General features: G+C 51.8%; 1 protein-coding gene across 7 annotated transcripts in view; it reads right to left on the bottom strand.

Annotated features, from left to right (window-relative positions):
- The window catches only part of ANKS1A (ankyrin repeat and sterile alpha motif domain containing 1A), a 189,495-nt gene that overhangs the window by 13,555 nt on the left and 148,651 nt on the right, over positions 1–27,289 (bottom strand). For all 7 annotated transcript variants that reach the window (XM_027127025.1, XM_027127023.1, XM_027127024.1 and 4 more), the window contains 2 exons: positions 17,478–17,544; positions 12,181–12,287 (listed from right to left, as the gene is read on the bottom strand). In XM_027127025.1, coding sequence (XP_026982826.1) covers positions 12,181–12,287; positions 17,478–17,544 — 174 coding nt within the window. The remainder of the gene's footprint in view (positions 1–12,180; positions 12,288–17,477; positions 17,545–27,289) is intronic.

Here is a 27,289-nt window from a genome sequence, read left to right as displayed (position 1 = left end):
TTAAGAGGTAGAAGCCTCCAGTTACAAAATAAATAAGCCATAGGGATGTAATATACAGCATAAGGAATATGGTCAATATTGTAATAACATTGTATGGGGACAGATGGTTGCTATACTTATTGTGATCATTTCATAATGTATGCAAATGTCAAATCACTATGAGTACACCTGAAACTAATATAATATTGCATGTCAATTATATTTTGATTTAAAATTTTCAAAAAAGGATTAAAAAAAGAACAGAAATCGCTTGGACAAAGGGTATGTGTATTTAGAAGTCTGACAGATATTTATACTCCTATCAGTGCAGCACTGTGCAGAAGTGGCTTATCACTGCACATTTCTTATCACAAGATCATCCCGCTCATAGATGGACTCAAGCATCTTTTCACATTTTATCTACCAAGCACTTACATAGCACTTACTGCCCTCCTCCATGTTTTCCATGCTTTGCACCTGCTAAACCATTGAATAATAGGGACCACTGTTACCCCATTTTACATCTCAGGAAGCTGAGGCCCAGAGGGCATCAGTAACTTCTGGGGCAGAGTTCAGCCCGATGCTCATGTCCCCGCGGCTCTGGGCCGGGCATGCAAAGCAGCTGCAGCTCCTTTTCCAGGAATTACTCACTTTATCCTTTGCATGTTTATCTATGGAGCTGTTGGTCTCTTCTGTATTTGATTTGTAGGAATTCTTTATATAGTAAGGAAATTAACCCTTTATGAAGAGTTAGGCACGTGTCTTTCCTGTTTGTCATTGTCTTTGGACTATTATGCTGGCTTTGCTCATGCAGAACCTATCAGCCTGCACCTGAACACACCCACTTTTCTCGTGGAGCTTCTCTAAGTTCTGTCAGCCTTAGAAAGATCTCCCCCTCCAGGATTTTTAAAACAATTCTTTCACATTTTCTTCCTGTAACTTTACAGTTTCATTTTTTACAATCAAATCTTTAATCTATCTGGAATTAATTTTGATGTAAGTTTTAACGGTCAGGATCCACTTAATATTTTTCCCAGGCAGGCTGTCTTATTTCTTGAATGAGCTATCTTTTCCCATTGATATGAAATGACTTCTGAGGTACCCTAAATTCCTGTGTTTCCAAGACTTTTTCTGGACTTTTTATTCTATTGAGGTGGGTATTACTTATGCCCACTTTACAGATAGACAAGTTAATAACTCAGGCAAGCTCATGCAGACCACCAACTGGTGGCCTCACCTTTGTACCCAAGCTGTAGTGACTGCTGGTGTGAGAGCTTCCCCAGAGCCTGCGCATGGTGACAAAAATTTTGCCCTATAGAGGACACAAAGAGGACAAGCCATAAGCTCAAGAGACTCCAGGTGAAGATGGCTCTGAAGGCAGACTGGACTCCCTGCTCAGGCCGCACACACAACCTTCTGCTGGGACACTAGGGAGCCCTGGGCCTGCAGAAGGTCCCCTGGGCCCTGGCACCACTCCAGGTCTGACCAGATCCCAAGTCACCCCTGAATCTAGGAGTCACCACGCCGAGTTCCTGCAGTCATTCTGGGCCCAAATCTAGGGTGTGCTGATGGGGAAAAGCAGAGAGGGGGGCTGTCTGCCCAGACTTTCTACTTGATGATGAGGACACCTCAGTGAGGACCTGACAAGTGAACCTCCAAGAGGGTGTCACTGCGGTGACGTTCTGAACACCCACTGTTAACCCCAACATTTACTCAGAAGCCTTCACAAGCTTTTAGGGTAACATTAATACTGGACTGAAGGCTGACAACCAGGAAAACCAGATCCAGATGGGGACAGGACCTTCATTAAGCAGAGCCCCCAGTCAAGAGAACTGGGGACTGTTTGCAGCTTTGAGGAGAAAGAGGCAAATGGAAACAAAACCAAAACAAAGGATGTGATGGAAAATCAAAGCAAACAGTTGCCACAGCACGTCCTGGGCTCAGTGCAGGGTCCTCCTGAGTTCCTGAACTTGCCACATCTACATTCTGTGGGATTAGTTTGTGTGGTGACTATAAGGTGCTCCAAATCCTCAAAGGCAAGAAACATTCTGGAAGTTACTGAATCCTCTTGACTGAGGAAGAAACCTTTACACGAGGAGGTTTATGGGGAAAAGGGACTTCTGCTTTGTTTACTTTCTATCACACTAACGTTTACTGAGAGCTGACTATGTGCCAGGCCCTGTTCCGAGTTCCTAGTGAGTGAATAGTTAGGGAGCTCATCAAGTAGAACAGCTTATCCGCCTAAGCGAAATCTGAAACACAACTAGTTGACACTTGGCTTGGTTGGGTTCCGTCCTTGAGGGAGAGGGGGCAGGAGGGCGGGGGTTCCCAGCCACAGAGGTGGGAGCAATGCCACAACACCTCCTCCTCCTGGGTAGGTGTGTGCATGCAGTATGTCAGCGTGTGGAAAAGCAGGCTAGGAGACGGTGCACCTGGGCTCTCCTGCTCTGGCCCCACCACGGCCCGTATCAGCCCCTGCAGGACCTGGCCTCCACCTGAGCAAAGGCCTGTATGTTCTGATGCAAGCGTGACTACTGGGCAGAGCAGCGCTAAACTGCACTCGCCTTGGAATAGGGTTTCCTCTCTCAGCAGTGGTTTCCAGACTTTCCACCTGCCCCACCCCCTTCAGCCTCATTTCCATATTCAGTATTCTCTCTCTCTTTCTCTCTCTCTCTCTCTCTCCTCACTTGGCAATTTCTCCTGCCAGGAGTCATAAAAAAACAAAGGCTGAAACCTCCTCTCTTGGGGGAGAAAGAATGGGACAGAGCTACTGTCCCGGCCTGATTCTGCCTCAGGGGAAAAGCCTGGCACTGGTGCTTCCCCTGCAGCCCCTCCCTCTCCTCTCCACCTCCCAGTCCTTTCTTGGGCCTCAAGGAGCCAGGGGCTGTGAGCAGAGCTGCTCCAGACATAGGAGGCACGGAATTGGGAGAAGTGCGTTGCTGGGGGTGGGGGCCCAACCTGGACGCACATGAAAATGCAAATTAAGACCTTAAAACATTAAATATTAGTGGTTAGCATTAAATACAACAAAAAATTAAAACAAACTTCAATTTGAAGGATGACGTTCAAATTGAGGGAAATAAATTCAGATATTGTGTGGCTGTGTCCCAGTCATCAAAGGTCTTAGAGAAACTTCCAGCTGTTTTTGAAAGTGCATGAGTGGAGTGACGTCTTCAGGGAGGCCATTCCAAATTGGGAATGGTTAAATGTAAACATGAGACACACAGGACACAAAGCATTTAGCTGCCGATCCGTGAGACCTCTTCCCAAGTGAATCCCACACTTGAACTTGGGAATATTTGCTAGCAGTGTTCTCCCTGATGAAATTTCTCTCCAGAAGCAACCACAGTCAGTGAGCCTAAAGCGCATTTGGCATTTCCTCAAGAGGACGTCCTCATCAGCTAGAAACACGGATCAGACTGACGCTTCCAACTACTTAATCATTTTCCTGAAGTCATGGGCTCAGTTCCCAAATGCTGTGGCAACCAGGTAGGTGTGGCACCAGCTCCTTGCTCTGTATAGTCTGTCATATTTTAAAGTTTCTAACCCCATTTTTTATCTCCAAGAATGGGAAAGTGGAATGTACAGAGTGAAGGAGAATACAACGTTGGGATAAAACACTAAACTTTTTTTTGTTTTTCAAGGCAGAACACTCAATTTTCTACCTTATTTCCTAATTTTTATTTTATGATAATATTGAAAATTGGCAAGTGTATAAATGTTAAAAACTTCTAATTGCTAAAAAGCACTGAGAAAATGGGAGCTGGCACTTAGAATAAGAAAGACAAAACTATTTTCTTAAAAAAAAAAAAAAAAGACCTTTAGAGCAGATTTCTCTAATCAAGGGAAGGAAGGGTGGGAGGATGAGGGAAGTACCAGCCTGAGTGAACTGAGCAGCCAATACTCACCACACGCGTGGCTGTATTGATCTGTGGCACCTGCCTGAGCAGCTAAAGCTCCTTAAGCAGATAAGCAGCTCGGTGGGCGGGCGAGAGGCCCCCACATCTCCACCTGGGCCCGAGGCATCCTCCAGAGTCTCTGCACCAAGGGGGTAGCTCAGAGCTTCCCTGGGTCCTGGCTGTTTCAATGTGATACTTATGCTGCCTCTCTGCCTTCCAGAATTTTGTAGATTTCCACTGCGCCCTGCTTCTATCTCTCCCTCATATTAACAAAATAAATAAATAAAATTGTTTTCTGAGTAGAAAAGTTATATAAGTCTATTATAAAAAATTCTGAAAATTAACAAAGTACAGAAAAAATGTAAACGCCACTTATAAATCCATTACCTCTGGGTCGGGGGGAAACACCCCAGGGTTACCATTCTGATGAATTCTTCTAAGTGGCTTAATATTTTTTAAAAACCGAGATTGGGATCACTTCTAGCATTTCAGTGTATTTTTCTAAGCTTTTATTGTAAAAAAAAAAAAAAAAAAGCAAAAGTTGGGATTGTGGTATATGTATGACTTATTTAACCTGCTTTCCCACATGCTGACATACTGCGTGCACACACCTCCTCGCGACACGTAACCACCTGCTTCCACTGCACACTCTCTAGTTCCTGGGCACCCCATAATCTCACCCGCCACTGGACATTCTGGCTCCTCATTTGCACGTAGTTTTCTACCATCCCCAGAACATGTTACTGGCCACAATGACGGAGTTGTTGTGGGCATCGTCATCTGCGGGGAGGGTCACTGAACATGGCACAGGACCCTGGCCTGAGCCAGGACCGCCTTCCCAGGCCGGGGTTGCAGTGACCACACGCGCACACTGGTGGGTGAGCCAGGAGGGAGAGGGGTGAGCACACGAGTCTTCCTCGCCCAGACCATAGCCCCAGACCCGGGCCGGCCCAGAGAGAGTGGGAAGGAGCACTGGGAAAGGGAAGAGGAAGCAAGGAGGGGCAGGGCTCTGCTGCTCACTGTTGTGGCCTAAAAATCTTAATAATGATGGAAAATAGAAGCCATGCTCCCCGAAGCATCACGTGTCTACTCCTCCAGGGGCTGAGGGCTTTATGTGCACCACACAAGGCAGCTGTGGTATAAAGGATAAGAACTGGGCTCAAATGCCCTACAAAGTCAGAACCTTAGAAACTGGAACAAAGCCACCTGCCTGTCCAGGTTAAACAGGAACCGGTGCTCATTGGCTCCTCCTGTGTTCACCTGTTCACCGCTGCCTGGCCCAGCTGACTCCTGCCTCCCTGGAACTTGGTCATAGAACTTCCCAAACTGACACCTTCCCCCAGCTCACGGGTGGCCTTATAAAAAGCTCACCAGCCTCAGTAACAGGAGCAGCTCAGGCTTGACCCACAGCCCCTGCTCTCCTAACGATCCCCACCCCTACCCGGCCCAGCCATGTCCTCAGCTGGAGAGATAGAACTCGATGGTGACAGAGAGCAACTGGTTCCAAGAAGACGAGGATGAAGTGCAAATGTTACCAGCTCCTAGTTCCAGAAGCCAGACCCCTCTCCCCTGTCAGTCTCAAGGGAAGGGTTGTCAGGGACGGCTCTCCTCCTGCGTTCAGGGAGGCAACACCCCTCGTGACCCTTGTTCTCCCAGGCAGGTCCCCAGTGTCCCCCTTCTCTTTGTACCAGGAGCAGCATCCTTCCATCCATCTGCTGCTCGTCACTCCCAAACACCTGCCTTTCTGAGGCCTCATCTGAGGTCAAGATGCCATACTCACCCCCAAATCACCAGTGCAGACTAGCCAAGCCCAGGTCAGCCAGAGTCAAAGGGCCTGGATCCGAGACCACCCAAAGCAGGCTTTAACCTCATGGATCTGAGGACAAAGCCGATTTCTGCTTCCGCTGCAGAGAATCACCACCTTACGTTCCCACACGGCCAAGGCCACAGTCAGTCTCGATCGTTGCTGTGTGTCACCACAGCTAACACTGTGCCCCCTTCAGAGCTGATGTGCAGAAGGAAGCAGTCAAATGAGATTCCATGGGACAGGGACAGACGGGGAGGGAGGCAGAGCAACTTGCCCCAAATCATACAGGGGCGCCTGGAGGAAGCCCAGGTCTCCCGACTCGCAGCTGGTTCTCAGTGCGAGTAGTTAGAACCCCGTGTTTTTTCCTAAGGTTTGCCCCATCCAGTTTCCTTAACTGTGGCTTCAGCCAGCTGCCCGCGGGCCTGGCCCTTCCCTGAGGGTGGAGGGCAAGAACGCCTGCTGCTGGCCTGTGGTGGTGGCGGCAGCTGCAGGTCCAGAGGGCTCCGGTAGCTCCAAGCCAGTGCCAAGAGCTTACTGCGGTCTGGGCCCCACCAGCTCCTTTGCCAGCCTTTTGCAGAACAGCCCTCAACACAGAGTGGGCGGATGGAATGGTCTACCTGACCCGACGGGCACCTCGAGTGATGCGCTGGCCTAGCCCACTGGCTCTGACTTTGAAGGATGTGCTGAGCCTGTGGCCCAGTCTCAGCATCTTCCGGTGAAAGGGGGGCATGGGGACCAGAGTGGGAGGCGAAGGCACTGCTCTGGGCCCAGGAGACCCAGCTTCCAGCCACAGCTCAGCTGTCTGCTTGAGGAGCAGCCTGGAGCCAATGACTTAATCCCAGAGTCCTGAAAGTGCTGTCCATGGACCCCAGGAGTCCACAGATGGGCTTCACGGATGCCCGGGGACACCTGAGTTATAACTGACATTTGACAGAGACACACGGGCCCCACTGCTCTGCCCCCTGCACCGCTGCACCTGTACACTGGGGGGGGGGGGCGTGTACTAACCAAACACAACGGACGTGCTGAGATGCCAGCACGGGCCCCCTGCTGCTGCTCACACTGGGATATCAGCAACTGGAAGCTACGTCAACAGGATGTGTTCACCAGTCCAGTTCCATTCTAAGGTGCAGTTAGTTAAATGGACAGACATGCAAACAGTCCTCAAGCCCCTCCCGCCGTGAAGCGGGTGGAGAAGGCCAGAGCAGCCCTGGGGCACGCAGAGCTGGAGGCTGAATAGTTCCAGCCGCCGCCGCTCTGAATAACTCCAGGGAGAGCAAGAGAGCACACGCGCCCGGAAAGGGGTCCAAAGGGAGCCTGGCTCTCGTCTCAAGGTTCAAGGGCCCAGCAGAGACAAGGAACCACCTCAACTCCTGGGACACTGTGGAGCTAAGTTCTTAGGTGACCACAGAATTTAGTCCGGGAGGCAGGATCCACACTTGTCTAAGAACATTCCTCTCAAAGCCTTAGCTCCACCGTCCCTCCAATGACCCGGCTGAGGGAGCTCTCCCCCTCAGGTCCTGCTACACGCTGGGGCCCAGGAACCCCTACCACACCCACACTCCACTGAGCAGTCAGCTCCCAGAGTGCTCTGCAGAGATGGGCCAGAGCTGGTGCAGAGAAGTCGAGGCGGGGAGGCAACCTGACAGCAGTGCCCGCAGCGGCCCCTTGAAGACGGGGAGGAAAGAAGACAAAGGGAGGGACATCGGAGGGTTGCGGTGAGGAGGGGGCGTGGGGAGCCAGGGCGGGAACCCAAGGGCACAGCCGGCTGCACACATGAAGCCGGCTTCCGGGGCTGAAGAGTGCGGCTAATCTGGGGAACAGGAGCAGGAAGGGAAGCTCGGGGGTCTGAGGACCTGGCTGGAAAGCTTCAGGGAAGCCAATAAAGAAGGACCTCCTTGCCGAGCTTACGCCTTTAGCTCTTGCAGGGCTCGGTCCTTTTCACCTGCCATCTCTCTCCCACTCGTGGGACCAGCTGGCACAGTCTCAGAAACAGACAGGAAAACAGGGGGAGGCTGCCTGCATGTGGCAGAAGCCTGTGAAGAAATAAATGGATGGGAGGAGCACGAGGCCTCCCCGACGCTGCCCCTAAGAGGCAGCGGGCTTGCCGGCTCAGTCTCTGTTTCCAGCCCATCCCGAACCCGCTGCCAGACTCATTTCCGCTTTCAATTTGTCCAACACCCAGCCTCGACCACCTCCCACGTGCCTGCTCTCCACTCCACCCTGCTGTCAAGGGGCACCATGACTCCCGGGAAGCTCTGCCTGGGGAGGGCACAGCCACAGGACCCCGCCTCCCAGGCCCAGGGCTCAGAGACCTCGGGGCTCCCCCAGAGCATGCTTTCGAGGCTCCTCGCAGTCGGGCCCAGCCCACCTCTGCTGCCCAGTCAGGGCCCTGCCTTTCTCTGCACCTCGAGCCAGATTCCCCTCACCACAGACAGTGTGGGCCTCTCCCTGGAGTCTTTCCAAGTCCTGCAGGCCTCTACAAAACCCTCAGGACAGCAAGCAGAACCCAGGGGTTCAAAGTTGGACAGATCTGGGCTAGCGTCCCAGCTCTGCCACTTCCTGGCAGTGCCTCCACCCTCTGGGCCCCAGCGGCCCCGTCTGCAACTTGATGGACAACTGCCCCAGGGCTGGACGCCAGCTCAGTGCCCGGCAGGCGGTGAACCCTGGGTAAGCGCAGGGCCTCCTCCCTGCGGCAGCACTTAACACTCGGCCGCTCTGTTGTTACTATCGCGCTGTGTGCTACCTTCTCCCAGCTCATCTGTCAAGTTCCTTAAGGCTCCTACATTATCTGCTTTTCTGATTTCAGATCCATTCATTGTAAGAAATGAATGGAAATCATTTCTTAATGATTTTAGCAGAAAATCTATTTCACTCCAAAAAAAAGAAAATGAAGCCACCCATAATCCCCGAGATTAACTGACTGTGGAAAACATTTTGGCTCACTCCCTGCACCTCTAGATGTTTTCTTTTTTTGAAAATTAAGGTCATGTTGCACGTGGATTTTTGTGTCTCAATTTCTTCACTCAACACTCCAAGGTGAATGTTTCTCCACATCAGACAGTCTTAAAAACCTTTTTAAATGTCCACATCATACCCCAGCGTGAGAAGCACCGCCATTTACTCAATGAACACTTCCGTAAAGGGAGGGCAGGCCGAGTCCCAGATACAGAGACCTGCACCAGAACGCGTGAGCTGAAAACCTGCCAACCACAAATCACCTTCCTTCCGTGCTGATTAACTGCATTTCCTCTCTTTTCCAGAGAAAGCCCATTTCCTGTGGACAAGATTTGTGGTGAAAAAAATGGAACTGGCTCTGATGCACGAGCCAGTGTGGTGAGCTGGCCGGCAGATGTGTGAGCCTGATTCCCCGTCCCTTCTCCCAGGGTCTGGGGTCAGTCCCATCAGCCTTGGGAGCGAGCACCTGGCAGACCACGCTGCCCTGCCCCTGCCCTGTGCGAATCAGAGGCCCTTTCTGCCTGCAGACAAGAGGGTGTGAATAAAGTTCAAGGTGCAATCCTTGCTGGTCCAGCTCAGTCATCACATCACAGGAGGAAGAGCCAAGAGAAAGAGGGTGTTGAGCTTAGACAAGATAGGACCCAGGAGGCCGTGATAGAGGTCTTCAATTTTCTAATGGGCTTAAGTGTGTTCTGTGTGGCCCCAAAAGGTAAACCTGGTTCAATGGACAGAAGCCACAAGGAAACAGATTTTGGCTCAATATAAAGAATGCTCTAAACCAGCCCAAGCAACGCAGAGAGTGAATGGGCTATGCCTTTGTAAGGTGGAGAAGCCTGTTACTGGGAAAACATCACGGCAGAGCTCATCTGGAGGGGATTCGGGCACAGAGGGGATGATGAGACCACACGATGTTAAAGTCCCTTCCACGTTGAGAGGGAGCTGCGCGACCCCCCCTCAAATGCCCTATACTCCTCCCACAACAGCTCGGAGGAGCCCGCCACAGGGAGATTCCATAGCAGCCATCAGTTTCCAGATGTTCCTACTACATCTAGAGTCTGGATGGCTTCCTGGGAGCCACTTGTGCATCTTGTAGAAGAGTCTCCAGGGTATTTCAAAACTAAGGGAAACATTTACAGCCTATTGGAAACCAAACCACACGGGGATAATACCACAGCTAACATGATGTAAGTTATACCATATGCAAGGAGGGAATGTTTCTAAACAAAAATGCTCCCTTCTTGTGTGTTTTCTTCCTCTTTTTTCTGGTTGCTAAAACTTAATTAGCCTTGCAGTCCATCTGGCAACTTACATGCAATTACCCAGGATACTTTGCATGGCTACTCAGGCCACTCGAGGTCTGAGAACGGACAGGCTAGGCTGCGGTGTAATCAGCATTCCTTCCTGCACGGACTCCACCTGCCAGCTGCCCCTCCAGAACCGAGAGGAGAGAGAGGAACAGTTCGCACCCAGAGCAGCAGGAGAGGCCTGGAAGGCCCTGGAAGAACTGAGCTGCTGGCCTCCCTCAATGAGTGCCCTTCCCAAATAGAAACAGACGCGTTCTAACAGAGGCCCTGCATCTTGCATGGATGTTTGGCCCAGGGCCTGCCCAGCTACTTTCCGATCTGAGCACAGGGGTGACAGATCACCCCTGTCTTGACAGAATATCAAGTCTTGACAGAATATCAAGACTTTTAAAGGAGTCTTGATATTCAAGGCTTAGGAACCTTAGCCTTTCCAAACTAGCAGAAGGAGGGGTGAGAAGTCAAGAGCTCAGCCCCTACGATTCCTAAGCATAGGGAGGGGACACTCTGTGACATCCACAGCCACCCTCCCTTGCCCATCTGACGGCCAGCGCTAGGAGAGGGAAGGCCCCTCAACACCCAGCACCAAGGGCCAAGTGTCCTCACTCACTGGCTGAACCCCCACCTCCACCTTGGGTTTGTCAGCCTTCCCCATAGAACATGGTGAGCCAGGGATTAGTTTATAACAACTATAAATATACTCAGTTCAACTTAGAAAAAATTGTTATTTTAAAACCTAAGATTTTTAAAAGCTGAAAAATAACTGGCCCGAAGCTGGTTCTGGAAAGGTGGTTTGCAGCAGCCTTCGCTGTCTGCCCTGAGGATGAAGACGGCCCAGGTGAAGTGAGCGGTCCCAGTCAGGGTCCCCCTGGGATCCCCAGGCCAGCTCCCTGGGTGGCCCTCTACTCAGGAGGCACCCAATGCCACCTTGTTGGTGAGAAGCCCACAGAGACCCACTCTGGACAGGAGAGGGCAGGGGAGCTCTGGGCTGACCGACCACCGCCCCTCAACCATGGCAGCGAGGGAGCTGGGGGGTCAGAGGTCTGCTTCAGGGATTGAAGGCAACTCAGCATCCACTCGGGACTGTGTTCCGGGAATTCTCAGAGTGGGGGATAGGCCCGCCAGGAATCAAGGAGGAGCCTCAAACCAGCTCCTGACATAACACGTGCAACAGGGCGACTTAAAGCATATGAATGGTTCCATTCCCACTCCCCTCATCCTCGAGTAAGAAAGTGGCCGTGCAGAACGGTGGTTAGAGCAGGACCCCCGGACCCAGGTGCCAGGCGCACGTTTCTACCCCACCAATTCCCAGAGCTGTGGGTGTGAGTGAGACACTCCACTGCTCTGCATCTCAGGGCTACTGGGAGAGTCCATGAGTGGATACATGCAAACCACTGTCCCACAACTGCCCGCACACAGAGCACTAACAAGACGTGTCAGCTCTGTCGTCACCACTGCACTCAACACCTGCCCTGGGGCAGCCGGGGCTGCCTGGGAGCCGGAGCCAAAGCCCGGACCCAACCCATGAGGACATCTCGGGAGGGCTTCCAGGAGAGGGATGGTCACGGGCAGCCCACCCTGAGCTGCTTGCTGGACTGACACAGGGGGCACTGGATCCAGAGCCCAGGGTCCCAGCCAGGCCCCTACTCCACAGGGAGCCTGAGAAAAGACATTGGGTTTTTTTTTTTCTCTGAGCCGTTGTGCTCTGCAAGAAGAGCGCGCAAAGTTATAGCTCAGAAAAGGAAGCAATCCTTCCCACCCCCAGCTCAGCCTCTCATCTGGGCCACCTCTGAGGCCGCGGCCCCGCCAGACACTCAGCCTTCCTGAGGGAGACCAGGCTCCCGGCTTCAGTGACTATGGGCTCCACGGCATAGTTTCGGGGAACAAAGGGAACTTCTGGTGTCCGGCTGAGATAGGAAGGGGAGTCGCCAGGGGGACCCGGCTGTCCCGTGCACCTCAATTCTCGGAGCCACCCACTGCCTGGTGTCTGAAAGAGAGCCGGGATGGGGCCAATGGGTGCATCAGAGACACGCCTTCTTGGACGCAAACTTGCAAAGAGCTCTCCCCACAGGGCCGTGTCCGGAGCGGAGCTGAGGAAGCAGGCGACACTCAGCTGAGCGCCCCGGGTTTAAGCCATGCAGCCCCCTCTTCCCCGAGACAAAGATCTACGTACAGTTTCCAACTCTAGCACGGCCTGGGCAGCAGGGAGCGTCTCCCCCGGGGCCTGGACACTCACCAGGAAGCGGACATCGTCAAAGCCATTGAGAAGCAGCCTGCTCTCATACTGCTGCAGCCCCACGGCCTCCAGCCACTCCCCGACGCTCTGCTCCGGCGGCCGCGAACCTGACGAGAGAGGAATCGGCAGACGCTTGAAAAGGGAAAAACCATTGAGGCGGTAGCAGCGGCACTCAGAGGAAGACAGATGGCACTGCCACATCATAGTCATTACCATAAAGCAGCCACACTCCGTACTAGAGGAGGGAGAGCAGTGGCCCCGCGGCCCCTCCTCAGTGGGTGCACCAAGGGCACCGGGCGGCCACGGCCCACTCACGCACCCCCCTGGGTCCTGCTGCTCCGGGGCCTTGCAGCACCTGCACGGCCGCGGCCCAGGGATCGGGGGAGCCAAGCCCCAACGCTCTCCGGGTCGGCACTCGTCCGCCTCCTCGGAGGTATTTCAGAAAGTCTGTCCCCACGGGCACCAGAAGGGGCCAGGGACGAGGGACAAGTCCCGCGACCTTGCAGCACAGGCCGGTCAGGTGCGAGCGCGCCTCTTCATGCAGTGGAGGGACACAGGCACAGCGACCACAGCGAGGACTCCGTTCACGGTCACGGGGAGCCAGCGCATGCAACACAAGCAGCAGGAACCCGGCACGGGGAGAAAGGAGACTTTTACTTGTCTTTCCCCAGCAGTCCCGGAACAAGCAAACCATGGCCACCGGCACTTCGTGCTCAGAGGCTCAAGCCGGCGCGGTGCGTGCGCGCATGGGCCGGAGCTCCGGCCGGGAGCCGGGTCCCCAGCTAGACTCCGGCTGCCGGCGAGCGGGGCGTCTCCCCGGCCAGGCCGCTGTCCGCGGGGCCGCCTTCCCGGGCGGGGCTGTGTGGCGGGGGCTGGGCGTTCATATTCCTCTTCCGACGGTGGCTGGCTGCTCCCGTGACTGGCCTGCCTGCTCGGCTGGAAAGCAGGCGGGCAGATCCAGTTCTTGGCTAAAGAAGACAAAGCCCAGCCCAATAAAGGAGAGAGAAAGGAAGCGGTCCTCCGTCAGCTGAGCTGTGGTGGCTCAAGTCTATTCCCATTCTGCGCTGCTCTCTCTTTGGCTGAGTGATAAAGACAGCAACTGTCTTCCCAGGGTCTCCGAAGCTTGCTGTCCTCCTCTGAGGATGAGCAGGGAGGGGAGGAGATGCATTTGCTCCGCTCCTCAGGTAGGACAGGGGAGCATGCTGGTGCAGGGAGGAAAAAAGTTCAGCCCTTCCGGGCAGACCTTGGATGTTCTGAGCCTTAACCCCACCTACTTCTCCAGTTCTCGTGGGCAAGAACAGATAAAAGAAGAAAAAAGGAAAAAGGGAAGAAGAGGTGCAAGGAAGGAAAAAGAAGAACCAACTATAAAAACATCACCTCCGGAGAACTCTTGACACGGTGAAAGTCATTATGCTGTTCCCGGCACTTTCTGCCCCTTGGGGCAGGCCAAGGCCAAGTGGCTTGGTTGTCTAGGAGACCCTGGTGACCCACTGTCCCAGGTTCCCCCTCTCCTCTGTCCTCTGCTGAACAGATGGTGGTCAGGGTCCCAATGCACACTGCAGCAGCACTGCGAGATGCCGAGTCTGGGGGCTGCTTGAGCTCCCCTGCCCTGGAGTGGGGCCGTCTGCTCCAGGAACCTAAGTGGTGGGCTCTTGTATGCCCTTGATGTCAAGTGTCCCCCGGCTGCTGATTCATTCCTGCTCGTAATCCCCCGGCTGGGCAGCCGTGGCCCGGCCTGCTGCTGGTGGATGTGTGCGTGTCCAGAACCGCAGCAGAATGCTTTGTCTAAAGGCTCCTGGGCTCTCACGCTGCCTGCTGCCGGCTCCACAGTCCTTGCTCGCTCTCATAACGTCTGGCCCTCCCCCCCTCCTCCCCTGCCCACCCTCCTCCCTTCCACACTCAGGAAAATACATCAGGGATCGGACATCGCAGCAGAAGCTGCTGCTTCTGCCACCGAGGGAGAAGGAGACAGCAGCACCAGCATCGGAGCAAAAGGACAGATTTTCCAATATCTGCTGTTGCCTAATACACACGCGTACAAAAGGCAGAGATGGCCAAACTTTACCTCCAGCTCCAGGGGCTGGAAACAGCTTATCAGAGAGAATAGAGAAGGAACAGTTCTGTAGTTTTGGCCGATAGTTTCTAGGACAGCCAGAGAGGGGACAGAGGAGGGACACTGTCCTGAGGGCACAGCCCACGGGTTAAGTGACCCCCGCCCCCACTTCAGGAATGATTGTGCCTCTGCCAGGCAGATAAGCGGCGCAGTATCACAAAAACAGATGACAAAATAAGGACATTACAACTAATAGTCCTCAGGTGAGCGCCCCAAACAACTTGGGAAGAGACTTCTCTCCAGGCCGTCAGAGCCCAGCAGAGAAGTGCCAGGCCCAGGGCAGGCCATTCACTCTCTGGCGGAGGAAGACATGGGAGGAGAGGTACCAAGGACAAGGGGAAACCAGGACCAAACCCCCAGTACAGCTGAGGAGACAAAAACGGTAACATGTACAGAGACACAAACCCAGGGACCACGTGTCACCCTGTAAACGTGCTGGGAGGCACCTGCAGCCCAACAGGCTGTTGGTGGCCCTGGTGAAGAAGGGGCTCTGTGTGCTGGGAGATCAGGCCCCTAGAGGAGCCTGCATTTAACAGCTACTCAACAGCTAAACGGCTGGCTTCAGCAAGAGACAATCAAGCGTTCTCTTCTGCTGGCTAGAAAGAACAGGTCTTTGATGACAGCAGCCAGAGTGGCCCAGGCCAGGGGGAAGGCTCGCCCTCCCTGGACTCCAGACAGTGGGATGAGTTGTAAAACATGCTCGTTGAGGATACGGGTAACCAGCTCCAGAGCTGGCCACTAGGAGGCCCACAGCCCAAAAGAGGAGTGAGATTCAAGTGCCATACTGGGGCACTTCAGGACACAACCCTCTGCAAAACCAGTCACACCAGGCAATCCCATGCTTAGTTAAGGGCTGCTGGCTGGCACGCCTGCTCCTCCTCCCAGGATGGCAACCCCACAGCCCAGGCCTCTTCTCCTAGATCCAGAAGCCCAAGGACAACATGAACTCTGACAATGATCATTCAGAATAAACAAGAAATCTGCTCTGGTCTGAGCGGACGGCTGGTGTTCCCCGAGGTCCTGGGGAGAGCCCCCTCCTGACCCATCAGACAGAAGACAGAGGTCACAGGCAGGCCTGAGCCCACGCTCTCCATCCTTCACAGCCTGGCCGCCATGCGGATACTGCGAGCTGGGACTCTGCAGCACGGGTGGACGCACCCTCTGCTCATGGCCACCTTCCTGTGCCCGCCCTCGACTTTCCTAAGCTGGGGTATGGAGGATGGCTCAACTCAATGCTGCTAAAACTGTGTGTTGGGATCCAGAAACCTAGGGGGGTAGCTGGACCAACTCCTGCCATTCACATGAGTTCATGGGGGGCGAGAATTGGAAAGTGGGGCCCACAGGGCAAGGAAAGGGCTCAGTGTCACCAGCTCCAAGAAGAAGGGCTCTTCCAGAAGAGTGTTTTCCAGAAGGGCTGCCACATCTCCTGCTTTATCAAAGCCAGGAGGTAATGGCCTGATTCTGCCCCAATCTCTCAAGCACATGCAACTGATGTAGGCTCCTCAGATGCAGAGGGGTACAGGGAAGCAGAGAGCAGCCTCACAAAAGCTGACTGCATCAGACCCATACCTGCTGCCCCTAAAGCACATGGCAACAGTGTTCGTCTCAGTCCTGAACATCTATTCCCAACAAACACACGCTCTTGGTAAAAGCCTGCAAACCACAACAGAAGGAAAGCTCCCCGGACTGCGTGTAGGCAAGTGCCTGGAAAGAGAGCCACAAACTCTTAGCCAGAAGAGCCACTTGTGCAGACCCTCAGCATGATCCAAGACTGGCAAAGATGAGCCCAACCCAACCGGACCCTCTCTGCTAGAGCCCAGGGAAACAGGGCTGAAGGGGGGTGTCTCCAGGAACACAGTGGGAAAAAGCGTGGAGGGAGACAAGGTAGGGGGGCAGACGCCCCTCCTCTCCAGGTTTGTCGATATGAGAAAGTAATCACTTCCTGGAGAAAAATGAGCATAACTACTATTTACTGAGTACCTCTTTAGCTCAAGTGTTTGTATATATTACTCACTCTTAACAAATATAAGAGAGAAGTACTATATCCAAATGTTGCAGATGGGAAACTGCGGGCTCGGAGGGAGTAAGCGACTCGTCCTGGACACACAGGTATCTAGAATCAGGATGTGAACCAGGGCTGCGGCTCCAGAGCCCATGCTCTCTCCACAAGCCCCATGGCCTCAGCAGCAACTTTATCCCTGACGTGCATACTTGCCCCCATCCCTCAGACTTCCTGCCAGGGCCAGAGGCCCATGGAGGAACTAGAGGTGTCACTCAGGGCTTACAGGTCAATCCTGGATGGAGCCTCCTAAGTGAACAAGGAAGCCACCCCTTCAGGGCAGAGAGGCACTTCCCCAATAAGGGGAAGAGGCCAGGGTCCCAAGCTGCTTTCAGCCCAGATGCACTGGTGGCAGTTCCGTCTTCAGATGCTTGGGGGAGGGGGTGCAACAGGTGCTCTGGGATGCACCTTTAAGATGTCACCTCACCTGAGCAAGTAACACAACCATAATTCTATTACCAAGAAAAACAGCTCAGGTATGGCCTCCCTAGTTCCTTTGTTTCAAACAAAGGAAATGGAGGCAGGCCTCACCTGTAGGGCTTTGAGATGAAAAGAATACCCCAAGTAACAGTGATCTGAAGTAAAAATGATGAGTGTCTAAGTAAATGGAAAAGTGGAGAAACAGACACAAGGAGGAAACAGCAGAGCCAACCCTTCCAGGCGATGCAGGCTGAACAGTCCAACCCAGCGCTCTGCCGCTGCCATGGATCAGGTGAACGAAAGCCACGTGCCCATGAAGAGGTAGTGCCAGAGCCGCCTGGGAAGCTGGGAGACCAACACGAGGAGCACTCCACATTAAGCCAATCAGAGAAAGCCTACATTTATGAAAACAACGATGAATAAGTGACAATCGTTCACTTTTTATAAAAGGGCTTCCTAATAGACAGCCTAAAATTCAATTTGTATATTTTCCCCTCCACTATGTAAAAGGAGTCATGGCTCCTACAGTAAGAGCTAGATGGGCTGTGTGGACACATGAGATTCCAAATTGTAAGAGAGTGACGTGGTCTGAGGCTGACTTCTCTCACCCCCCAAATGTCTGTCTTCTGCGTCAGAGAAAAACCTGAGCTAGAAGGGACCCAGAGGGTGGTGCTCCATGGGGAAAACGGCTGCTTGGTACCATACCTGAGATCTTCTGCTGTTCCTGAGAAAAGTCGATCCCTTCTCCAATAGAGCTCATGATCTTCTCAATCTGAGATGGAAGAAAAGAGGAACAAAAAGGAAAGGCTGTCAGGCTCGAGTCAAACATCGCCAGCTCACCGTCAGCGCGCACACCAGGGTAGGCCTCCGGGTCTCTTCCAGACGATTCCAAGGTCCAGCACCAACCTGCAAGGTTTCAGAGCTCACGGTGCTCCGATCAAGAAAGGCTCTTCTCTGGCCACAGCCCTGTAGGGTCTAAAGACGAGCTCTGAAGGGAGTGAGCGGGTAACAATCGGAGCTCAGCTGCTAGAAACGCCCAAGAGCCTCCCTTCCAAGGCAATTTATATGTCAGTCCCCCCACCCTCCAGCTCTTTCAGACCCAGCGGAAACTGGGCAGAGGGTGCAAGAGCAGGCCAGTGCTGGCACCCTTCACTGCTCATGCCAGAATCTAAATTCCATGAGGGCAGAGGCTTTGCCAGCTTTGTTCCATGCTATACCCCCAGCGCCTAGAGCAGTGCCTGGCAATTCGTAAGCATTCAACAGATAATTGCTATTGCATGACTGCCAGCTCTGAGGGGTGGAGACATTTTCTAGAGCACCTGAATGGGCACATAACGCTGAATGGAGGATCATTTGATCCCTGGAGGCCGTCAGTCCTGGATGCAGCTCTGCATTCAGGGGAGAAGAGGTGCAGATACTTGTCCTTCCTCTAGACCACAGCAGAGAGAGCTGGTCTCAAAGCATCCAAATGTCTCCAGCATTGCCCCCTGTATGGACCACCTGTCCCAGCCATCTGGCTTTGGTCACCCTGGGCCAGATCTAAGCCCCCTGTTCCCGGAAACCTGGCTAGGGGCAGGCCCAGACAGCGAGGAGGAGCCCCCCCTCAACCCCAATTGGGTTGCAGTGGTAATGAGCTCATTCACTGCTCTTTTTCCAAAGAAAGGAAAAGAGGACCTTTTGTACCAGGGCTTGGATGTTTCTTCCTCTAAGTGAAAGTAAGGAGCCTCAGGTCTGACAGTCAGAAAAATAACAGCTCTCCAGCCAGCCTCCAGCTGGCAGGCAAAGGCAGCACTTTTGACACCCGGCAGAACAACACAGGGTAAGCACCACCTCTCCCCTGGCAGCCGGGAGCACAGGAAGGTCTTTTCCTCTAGCAGTCACCTAACTGCTTGTTAATGCACACTGCGAACTCCATCCCTGAGCTCAGCAAAAGCAAAGGAAACAACACATCTGACCCGTGCAGCAAACGGAGGGTGTGCCTCGACTTATCGGCCGGCATCAGAAGCAGGCAGTGCCTCGGCAGGTCTGCAGTGTCCCTTAAAGAAAAGGCCCCCCTCCCTCCAGCCCTCTCCAGAGCATCCCTTTCTCTGGCCCTGCCCATTTCAGGTGCAACATGGCAACGACCCAGCCAGCCAGGAGGGTACTTCTCCTCCACCCCCGCAACGCCGCAGTGCTGAATCCATAAAATTGGGGGTGGATACTGCCTCCCATAAAGGACTGTGTGGATTAAAAGTATCATGTACATAGGCATCTGGCCAAAGACCTGGCTCATAGTAGATGCTCAATAAAAGGTTAGCTTGTTTCCCACTTCCCCTCTGTTGTCCACAGTGCTCCGACCTAGTAAAACTTATTTTTAAAGTTTTAAAACATATTTTTACTTATATTTATTTTTTGACAATACATCCACACGATTCAAAACTCAAAACAGGCAAAAGGTTATTCAGAGAAAAGTCTCCTTCCTACTCCCGTCTCCCAGCTGCCTATAGTTCTTCTCTCTGGAGGCAACCAGTATAACCAGTTTCTCAAGTATCCCTCAGATCTATTTGCAATTAAGCAAATATATGAATGTATTCCACCACCCCGCATACTGATATGCTGTTCTGCATCTTGGTTTTTCCACTTAATAATGCATCTTGGAGTTCTTGCCACAGTTCATAAAGAACATCTTTTTTTTTTTTTTAATGGATGAGGTATAGTCATCCCGTGTAAGGCTATATGATAATTTATTGAACCAGTCTTCGGACAGGCACTCATTCTAAACAGTGCTACAATGAATACTGTTTCACATACATCTTTGAACCCAGGTGCAAGGATATCTCTAAGATATCCTAGTGATCTCTTGGAGTCCTTCCAGGCACAGAATCTTGAGTTAGCAGCAGGGACCTCACAGGTCATATAATCCCAACTCCCATGCCATGTCCAATTCTGCTAAAGACCTTCCAGAGATGGGGCACTTGCTAACTCTCCCAGTCAGTTCACCCTATTTGCATAAAGCGCCAAGTTATAACGTTTGTCTTTCTACAGATTTAAACATTTTTTCTAACTTCATCTCCTCTTCCACAGGAAAGGCTTAGGGATATATGAAGACAGCTCTTACCTTCCAGATAAACTCTCCCCCACCACCAGGCTGCAAGGCCCAACCTGGCATTAAATGACACATCAGTCATTACATTCAGATTTCAGAAGCCTCAAAGCTGGGCAACGAGCAGGCACTCCACAGGTATCTGTTGGTGTGCCTTCTTTTTCTTTTCTGCATTTACAGGAGAAAAGTAGGGTGCTTAAGGTGAGGAAACGTTTTCTTACATGGAGGGTTGGGTCCTTATCCCTGGAATGGCTCTACCAGCCTTTGGGTGCCTCCTCCAGGCCAAAGTGGGTAAATGTGGGAGAATCACCACTGCAAGCAGCAGGACAGATGGAATCAAGCATGTTTTATCTGCCATTCTTCCCCCTGGGCCTGGCTCATGGTAAAAGAGGCAACTGACAGACAGACAGACAAAGAGCAGTTTACATTTACTTAGAGCCAACAATGAAAAGCTGTTTTCCCAAGGCCACACAGAGTGTCAGGGTGGGAAAAACTGAAATGGAAGGTGACTCCAAGGTGTCTTTTGGAATAAAGTCAAGCCCTACATTATATATTTCATTATCATCATAATCACCTAACACCCAAAGCCCTGGCTGGCCTGTCCAATCAGGATCTCCTGGCTGCTCAACCCATGACATTTTGCCAAAGGACCTTTGGAAGTCAGAGTGAGCAGGGTTGGACACGCTGCTGCTCCTCTGCTGCTGCTGCTTCTCTGCTCCGTTCCCTCCTGCTTGCCCCAGGGGTCACCCTCAGGTGAAAAGCTCAGCTGCCACAGCCCCCTGGGTGCTTCAGCCTGCAGGCCAGCTGGGAACTGCTAGCCGGGGAACTCTCAGAACCAATGTCATCCAAACTAGAAAGTGTGTTTTGTTTTCTGTGAACGGCAGTAGCCAAGTCCAGCTGAGAAGATTCTAGTTTATAGAGGAACTGAGAGCTCTCCAACAGCTTGCGACCCAGGACTCCTTCCAGCCTTGGCGGAAGCACAGGGCTAGGAGGGAAGTGGCGGTGAAGCGGGCCTGTGCGGGCAGAGACTGGCAGGTCCCCACCCAGCCCCTCAGCCAGTCCGTGGACACAGGGAGGAGTGGGACCTCATCACCTCCCCCTGCCACACCCCGGGGGCCCAGAACCAGCGAAGGGGGAATATGGTCATTTCAGTCTAGACACAGAGGAGCGGTCATAGGAGACAGATACCGTTCTGATCTACACACTTCGTGTAGTTTAACCATTTAGGCTTGAGTTAAAAAACAATTTGATTAGGCTGCTTTCCCAGAAACATTCTGCATCTCAGGGGAATGTCAGGGGAAGATGCAGGTGGAATGTAGCAGAAGGGAACAGTTCAACATTCTCTTCTTCTTCTGTTGTTTGGGATCCATGACATTTTTGGAGAGAGATGGGAAATGGCCATGCTTTAATACTGCACTTCAGGACTTCCCTGACGGTCCAGTGGTTGAGACTTTGCCTTCCAATGCAGGGGGTGCGGGCTGGATCCTGGTAGGCGAGCTGGGGTCCTGCATGCCTCGGGGCCAAAAAACCACAGAACAGAAGCAGTATTGTGGCAAATTCAATAAAGACTTTAAAAAATGGTCCACATCAAAAAATCTTTAAAAAAAAAAATACTGTGCTTCACATGAACTCTATAGAGAGCTCAGCTCACATTTGTGTTTAGTAAAGTAAATCCTGAAAGTTATCACCATAATGGACTCATCTATTCAAAAAAATGCTTGGAAATATTCCATTTTCAGCAAGTATTCAGAATTATTCCATTCAGACTTTTTTTTTCCCCCCTACCAGGGCTGTATAAAATGTGTTCCCTGTATGGCTAAAAACAGAACCAAAACCAAACACTAGGAATCCTGCCACTAAGGCCCTCTCCCATCTGCTTGTTAGGAACACAGGATCCCGGATGCCCACAGGCTGGCAACGGGAAGTGACATTCTATATCCAGAGAGGCTCCACTCCGGTCACCATAACCTGGCTGCCAGGAGCAACTCAGATCATACTAGGCTTTTCCGTGGACACTGGGAGTCACAGGGGCAGGGGGGAGAAGACAGCTGCTGCGCGGAGAAATACCTCCCTAGGTTCTGATGGGTCTTCTGTGCCCCAGGAAGTGTGCTGGATAAAGGCGGTCCAAGGAGAACCACAGCCTCGGTGCAACATGGCTCTGAGGCCCGTGGGGAGCCTCCCTCCTAGGAGGTGGCACGAGTGAGAAGCAATGGGCATTTTCAGGGGCTCTCACTGCAAAAACATCAGGGGAACAGGAATCAGTCTGGTCATAAGCTGAGGCCTGAGAGGAGAAAGGGAAAGAGATTGCCTTTCTCCAACCTTCTTTTGCGGCAAATGGGAACCTGAAGGGAGATGTTTCTGGAATTGATTGGCAACTGAATTTGGTGCCTGACGTCAGACACTCTCCCCCACCCCCTTTTGCTGCCTGCGGAGCTATCAGCCCCCGAGGACCCTGCCACCAGATGGAAAACACACCAGTCCCGTTGGGCCTGTACCACCAGGGCTGGAGACACCATCTATCTCTCCTTCTCTACCCCCAACAATTAATACTTTACTGGCCCAGAAACACACTGTGCTTGCACTGTAACTTCCCAATTAGCTGTTTTATGGTGTGTCCCAGAGACACTATAGGACCAATAAAGGTAAGATCCCCGTTTCATACTGTTTCTTTAAGAGGCCACATGGTGACTTGCACAGAGCTGGCACGTGGAGGGGCCGGGTAACAAACAAGTTACCATTTGTTAAATGCCCAGGCCAGGCTAGTCACCTCACTGATACAGTAAGAGGGGAAAGGTAGCCAACACTCTCAACCCCAGTCTGGATTCTCTAACACCCCTTCCCTCCTCATTTTTATCTTTTTCCAACCTCCCTGGGTTGCTGGCACAGTGACCTCACCCCCCACGACTACCAGCTGGCCCTTTCTCTCAACAGTCCCTCAGAGCCTCGACTCACTGCCAAGAAAACGTGTCATCCCATTTTTCAGGTGAGGATGCTGAAGCACTACCCCACAGCTAGACGCCCAGCAGCCCGCTGATGGCACTGCTCTCAGTGGGGGCGCCGAGCCTGCCCTCTGGCGGGGACCAGGGAGGCAGACCCTCTCCCCCCGCCGGGGCCAGACAGCCCGGCTTGGACAGCGCCCCCCATTCCCAGGAGCACAGGTCGAGCCCTCGCCTCCTCGACCTCCCCAGAGGCCCCGAGCCCCTGCCCTCAGGTGACCGACGACACCGGAGGTGGCCCCTTGGCTGTGCAAGGCACCCTGACGCTGCTGACGCTGCCTCCCAGGCCCAGCGAGCACATAAGAATTCATCACCATCTCTGTCTTCTGCGGCTCAGCGGCCGACAGGCACTCCTCAGCCTAGAGTGGGCTTTGATTCCCCACATTTGAAAAAGGGTCACCGACCAGGGTCTGAGTTATTTGTTCCCTCTCCCCACATACTGAATTGCACAAGGCCTGGGGAAAGACAAAGATGGATTGAAGTAAATTATTTGTCCTGATTTTTTAACCTTGTCAACTGCATTTATAGGAGAGGGACGGGGTGGGGGGATGGAAGAAGACAGCAGGGGATGAATACAGATCTGCCAGCAGGCTCAGGGCTGTCCCTTCCGAGGCAGCTCCACTAACAATGAATCACTTCTTTTCCACAGAGCAAGGTTAGTCTCAGTCTCATGGGGTTGGGGGCGACCTTGGATCTTTACCATATTTATTGTTGTATCCCCATTTGAATCCCCTTTATGCTGCCACCTTCCTTCTCAATCCCCCTTTTCCTAAGAGACTGGGAGACCACAGAGCTGTTTTGTTTCAAAAGTCTCTGTCCTTCTGTCTCTGACACAGGCTCAAATGAAAGCCCGAGGTGTGCTGCCCCAGGCTACGCTGGCCGAGATTGGAAGCCCGTGACCTCAGTCTAAGTCTCTAACTCCCCTTCTCCCTCCTCATTTTTATCGTTCCCATACCTCTTGAGTGGCTGATACCGGCCTTGCTCCCCAAAGCATCGCACACCCCACAACTACCTGCTGGCCCTTTCCCTAACCGATGCTCGTGCCCCAGACCTGCCACTTGGCAGAAAGTAGACGAGACCTGCCAAGTGACCTTCTCATTCTAGAACAGCCTACTATACAAGCACTCTTTAACTCAAAGCCCCAAGAAACTGCTGAAAGAAGAAAAATAGTTGGGAGACCTAGATTTCAATTAACTTATTATTGCTGCCACGTAACTCTAGGTTATTCGCCAAGTACTGGCTTTAATAAGTGGGACAAGACTCTAAAAGATTAATGAGGATTATGTATTTGGGTTCTAGTCCAATTTACGCAATCTACTTTCTGTCCAGGAGCAGGCTTATTCGGGTGAGGAGGGTAGGAATGCGGAGGAAGCCACTCAGAAAGGCTGCAGTTCTCTCAAACACTGGGGAACCTGCCTCTTGGTCCTTCTTCAATTTTGCTTTCACCACCAATTTCCAAGTAACCTTCCCTTGTTGGTCCTGTTCTTCCACAGCCTGAACTTCACTACAGTGTGCTGCACTCTTAGTACGGCTATGGATTAAAGGAGCCCAAAGAAAACACCCTAAGCATCCACTCAGAATTGATTTCCTCAGCAGTGTGGCCAGAGAAAGAAAGGGGTCCTATATCCACTGGCTCCTCAGATTCTGCAGGGGAACACTTGCCTTGTAATATCAGGGGACACAAATGTAGAATTTTGAGTACCAAATTATATATACTTAAGATGTTAAAAAAAATTGTATATGCTTGATACAAATACACTACCAGTAACCATCAGATGCGCAGAGACTTCCTGCAGCCTGCCACTCCTAAGTATCTCTGAACTTGTGAAATAGGAAGAAGTTGGACAGATGAAGTTGATAGAGTCCCCCAAATTCATTTTAAAGCACTAGTTAAAATCTTTCAGATAAGCCTTACACAAAAGAACACATACTGCACTGATTCCAGTATGTGCTCTAGTTTATATAAAGGTCTAGAATAGGCAGAACTAATATCCAGGATTGGGAAAATGTCAGAAGAGTAGTTGCTGGGGGGTGGGGAGGGGTAAAGATTGACTGGGAAGGGACTCGAGGGAACTTCCTGTGGTGATAGTAATATTCCTGTATCTTGACAGGAATTTGGGTCACACAAACGTATGCACTTATCAAAACTCAGGGAATGGTAGACTCAAGATTTATGCATTTTATTTGTATAAATCCCCACCCCCAAAACTATAAACAAATACCAAACTCTAAGTAATGATATACATGTTAAAATGTTTAGCGATGAAATGTACTGATGTTTGCAAGTTATTTTGAAATGCATCAAAATATAAAATGGATTTTATTTTATATTTTGATGGGATGGACGGATATGAGATAAAGTACAGCAAAATCGAAATGTAGAATCTAGGCTCTAGGTAGTGAATATATAGGCATTCGCTCACTATTCAAAAGTCTCTTTCAAGTTTTCTGTACATTAGAAGTTTTTCAGAATAAAATACTGGGACAAAAATCTCTTTCAGGATCAAATCCTTTAGAGAATAATAAATGGTAAGATCAATACTGGTTTGAGCTTCATCATTTGTAATGAACTCTGCTCAACATGCTAATAAGCAGAGACATGCCCAATAGGCAAAGGAAACAAAGAGAAAGGAATGTGGGAAAGCTGACTTCACCATTATTCTGAGTCACTAAGCTTTCAGGGTTAAGGGCTCTCAGCCCCGCTACTCTGTGGTGTGGCCTTCTCTATTCTGGAACCCAGGCTAACCCCAGTCTTGACAGTCTGAAAACTCAATTATCGAAGTGTTCCCAGGGATGAACAGGCCCTGGGAAACTGGTTCATATAATCAGACTCAAAGGACGCTGATCCCTCTGTGAGTTGCTTTAGCATGACAAGGAGCACATTAGGACACTGGGCTAGCAGGATGCATTTGTATCCTCTACAGCTCGGTCCCCAACCTTTTTGGCACCAGGGACTGGTTTTGTGGAAAACAATGTTTCCGCAGACTGGGGGTGGGGAGGGGTGGGGGGGGGTCAGGCAGTAATGGGAGCGATGGGGGAGAAGCAGAGGAAGCTTCACTCACTCACCACCGCTTACCTCCTGCTGTGCGGCCCGGTTCCTAACAGGCCATGGGCCAGGGGTTGGGGACCCCTGCTCTATAGCCTGAAATCAATAAAATGGGATCAAATCCACCCTCAGAATACTGCAAGGGAAAGGTGTGTGGACCATGCCAAGAGCTTATTCAATTATCCCTTGGGACTTCCCTGGTGGTCCAGCGGTTAGGAATCCATCTTGCAATGCAGGGGACTCCGGTTCAACCCCTGGTCGGGGAACTAAAATCTCACATGCCGCAGGGCAACTAAGCCCGCGTGCCTCAACGAGAGAACCCGCGTGCTGCAGCTACAGAGCCCACACGCCCTGGAGCCCATGCGCCGCGACTAGAGAGAAGCCCACTAGAGAGAAGCCTGTGTGCCGCCACGAAAGACCCTGCATGCCACAACGAAGATCGCGTGTGCTGCAACTACGACCCGACGCAGCCAAATAAAAAAAATTATCCCTTTCCTACTTCAGGAGGTCATCTTTCCTGAAAATCAAGTACAGGTGCTCACAGCAAGGTACCCTTCTCCTTGGAAAGTACTTGGGATCAACACTGTTAAGACTCCAGCCTTCCAGGGTGGACAGGTTCCAGGGCGAAATTCTCTCAGTCAGGTGCCGTGCACTGAGTACCCCCTGAGTGCCCTCCCGGCGATTCAGTTCATCCTCACAACCAGCTGGGGGGCAGGGGGGACTTCCCTGGTGGCGCAGTGGTTAAGAATCTGCGTGCCAATGCAGGGCACGCAGGTTTGAGCCCTGGTCAGGGAAGACCCCACATACTGTGGAGCAACTAAGCCCATGAGCCACAACTACTGAGCTTGTACTCTAGAGCCCACGAGCCACAACTACTGAGCCCATGTGCCGCAACTACTGAAGCTCGCATGCCTAGAGCCCATGCTCCACAACAAGAGAAGCCACCGCAATGAGAAGCCAGCACACCGCAACAAAGAGTAGCTCCTTGCTCGTGGCAACTAGAGAAAGCCCGCACACAGCAATGAAGACCCGATGCAGCCAAAGATAAATTAAAAAAAAAAGTTCCTCCCACTTTAAAGAAGAGGAAACCAAATATCAGAAAAGTTAAATAACTTTTAACTTCAATAACATGATCACAGGAGTAGAACTATGTGGCCAGTGCCTGATTAATTATCTTCCTAATTCAGCTTATTTAGGGCCTAGCTTCTACTCTAGTAAAGCCCAGAGTAGAATTTCAAATACGTGGGACTGAGGACATTGGAAAGGCAGTGTACACTGATGGAAAGAATGAGAACTTTGAAATAAGAAACCTGAGTTCAAAATCCACTTTAAAAAAAGTCCACTTAATTAGCTGTGGAACCTTGGATAAGTCATTTAACATCTCTTTCAATTT

Source organism: Aethalodelphis obliquidens, unplaced genomic scaffold, assembly GCF_003676395.1.
Source record: "Aethalodelphis obliquidens isolate GAN/ISIS:26980383/991018 unplaced genomic scaffold, ASM367639v1 scaffold31, whole genome shotgun sequence".
Classification (NCBI taxonomy): Eukaryota; Metazoa; Chordata; class Mammalia; order Artiodactyla; family Delphinidae; genus Aethalodelphis; species Aethalodelphis obliquidens.
Note: the sequence above shows the minus strand (reverse complement) of the source record. Positions and strands in the feature narration are given on the sequence as shown.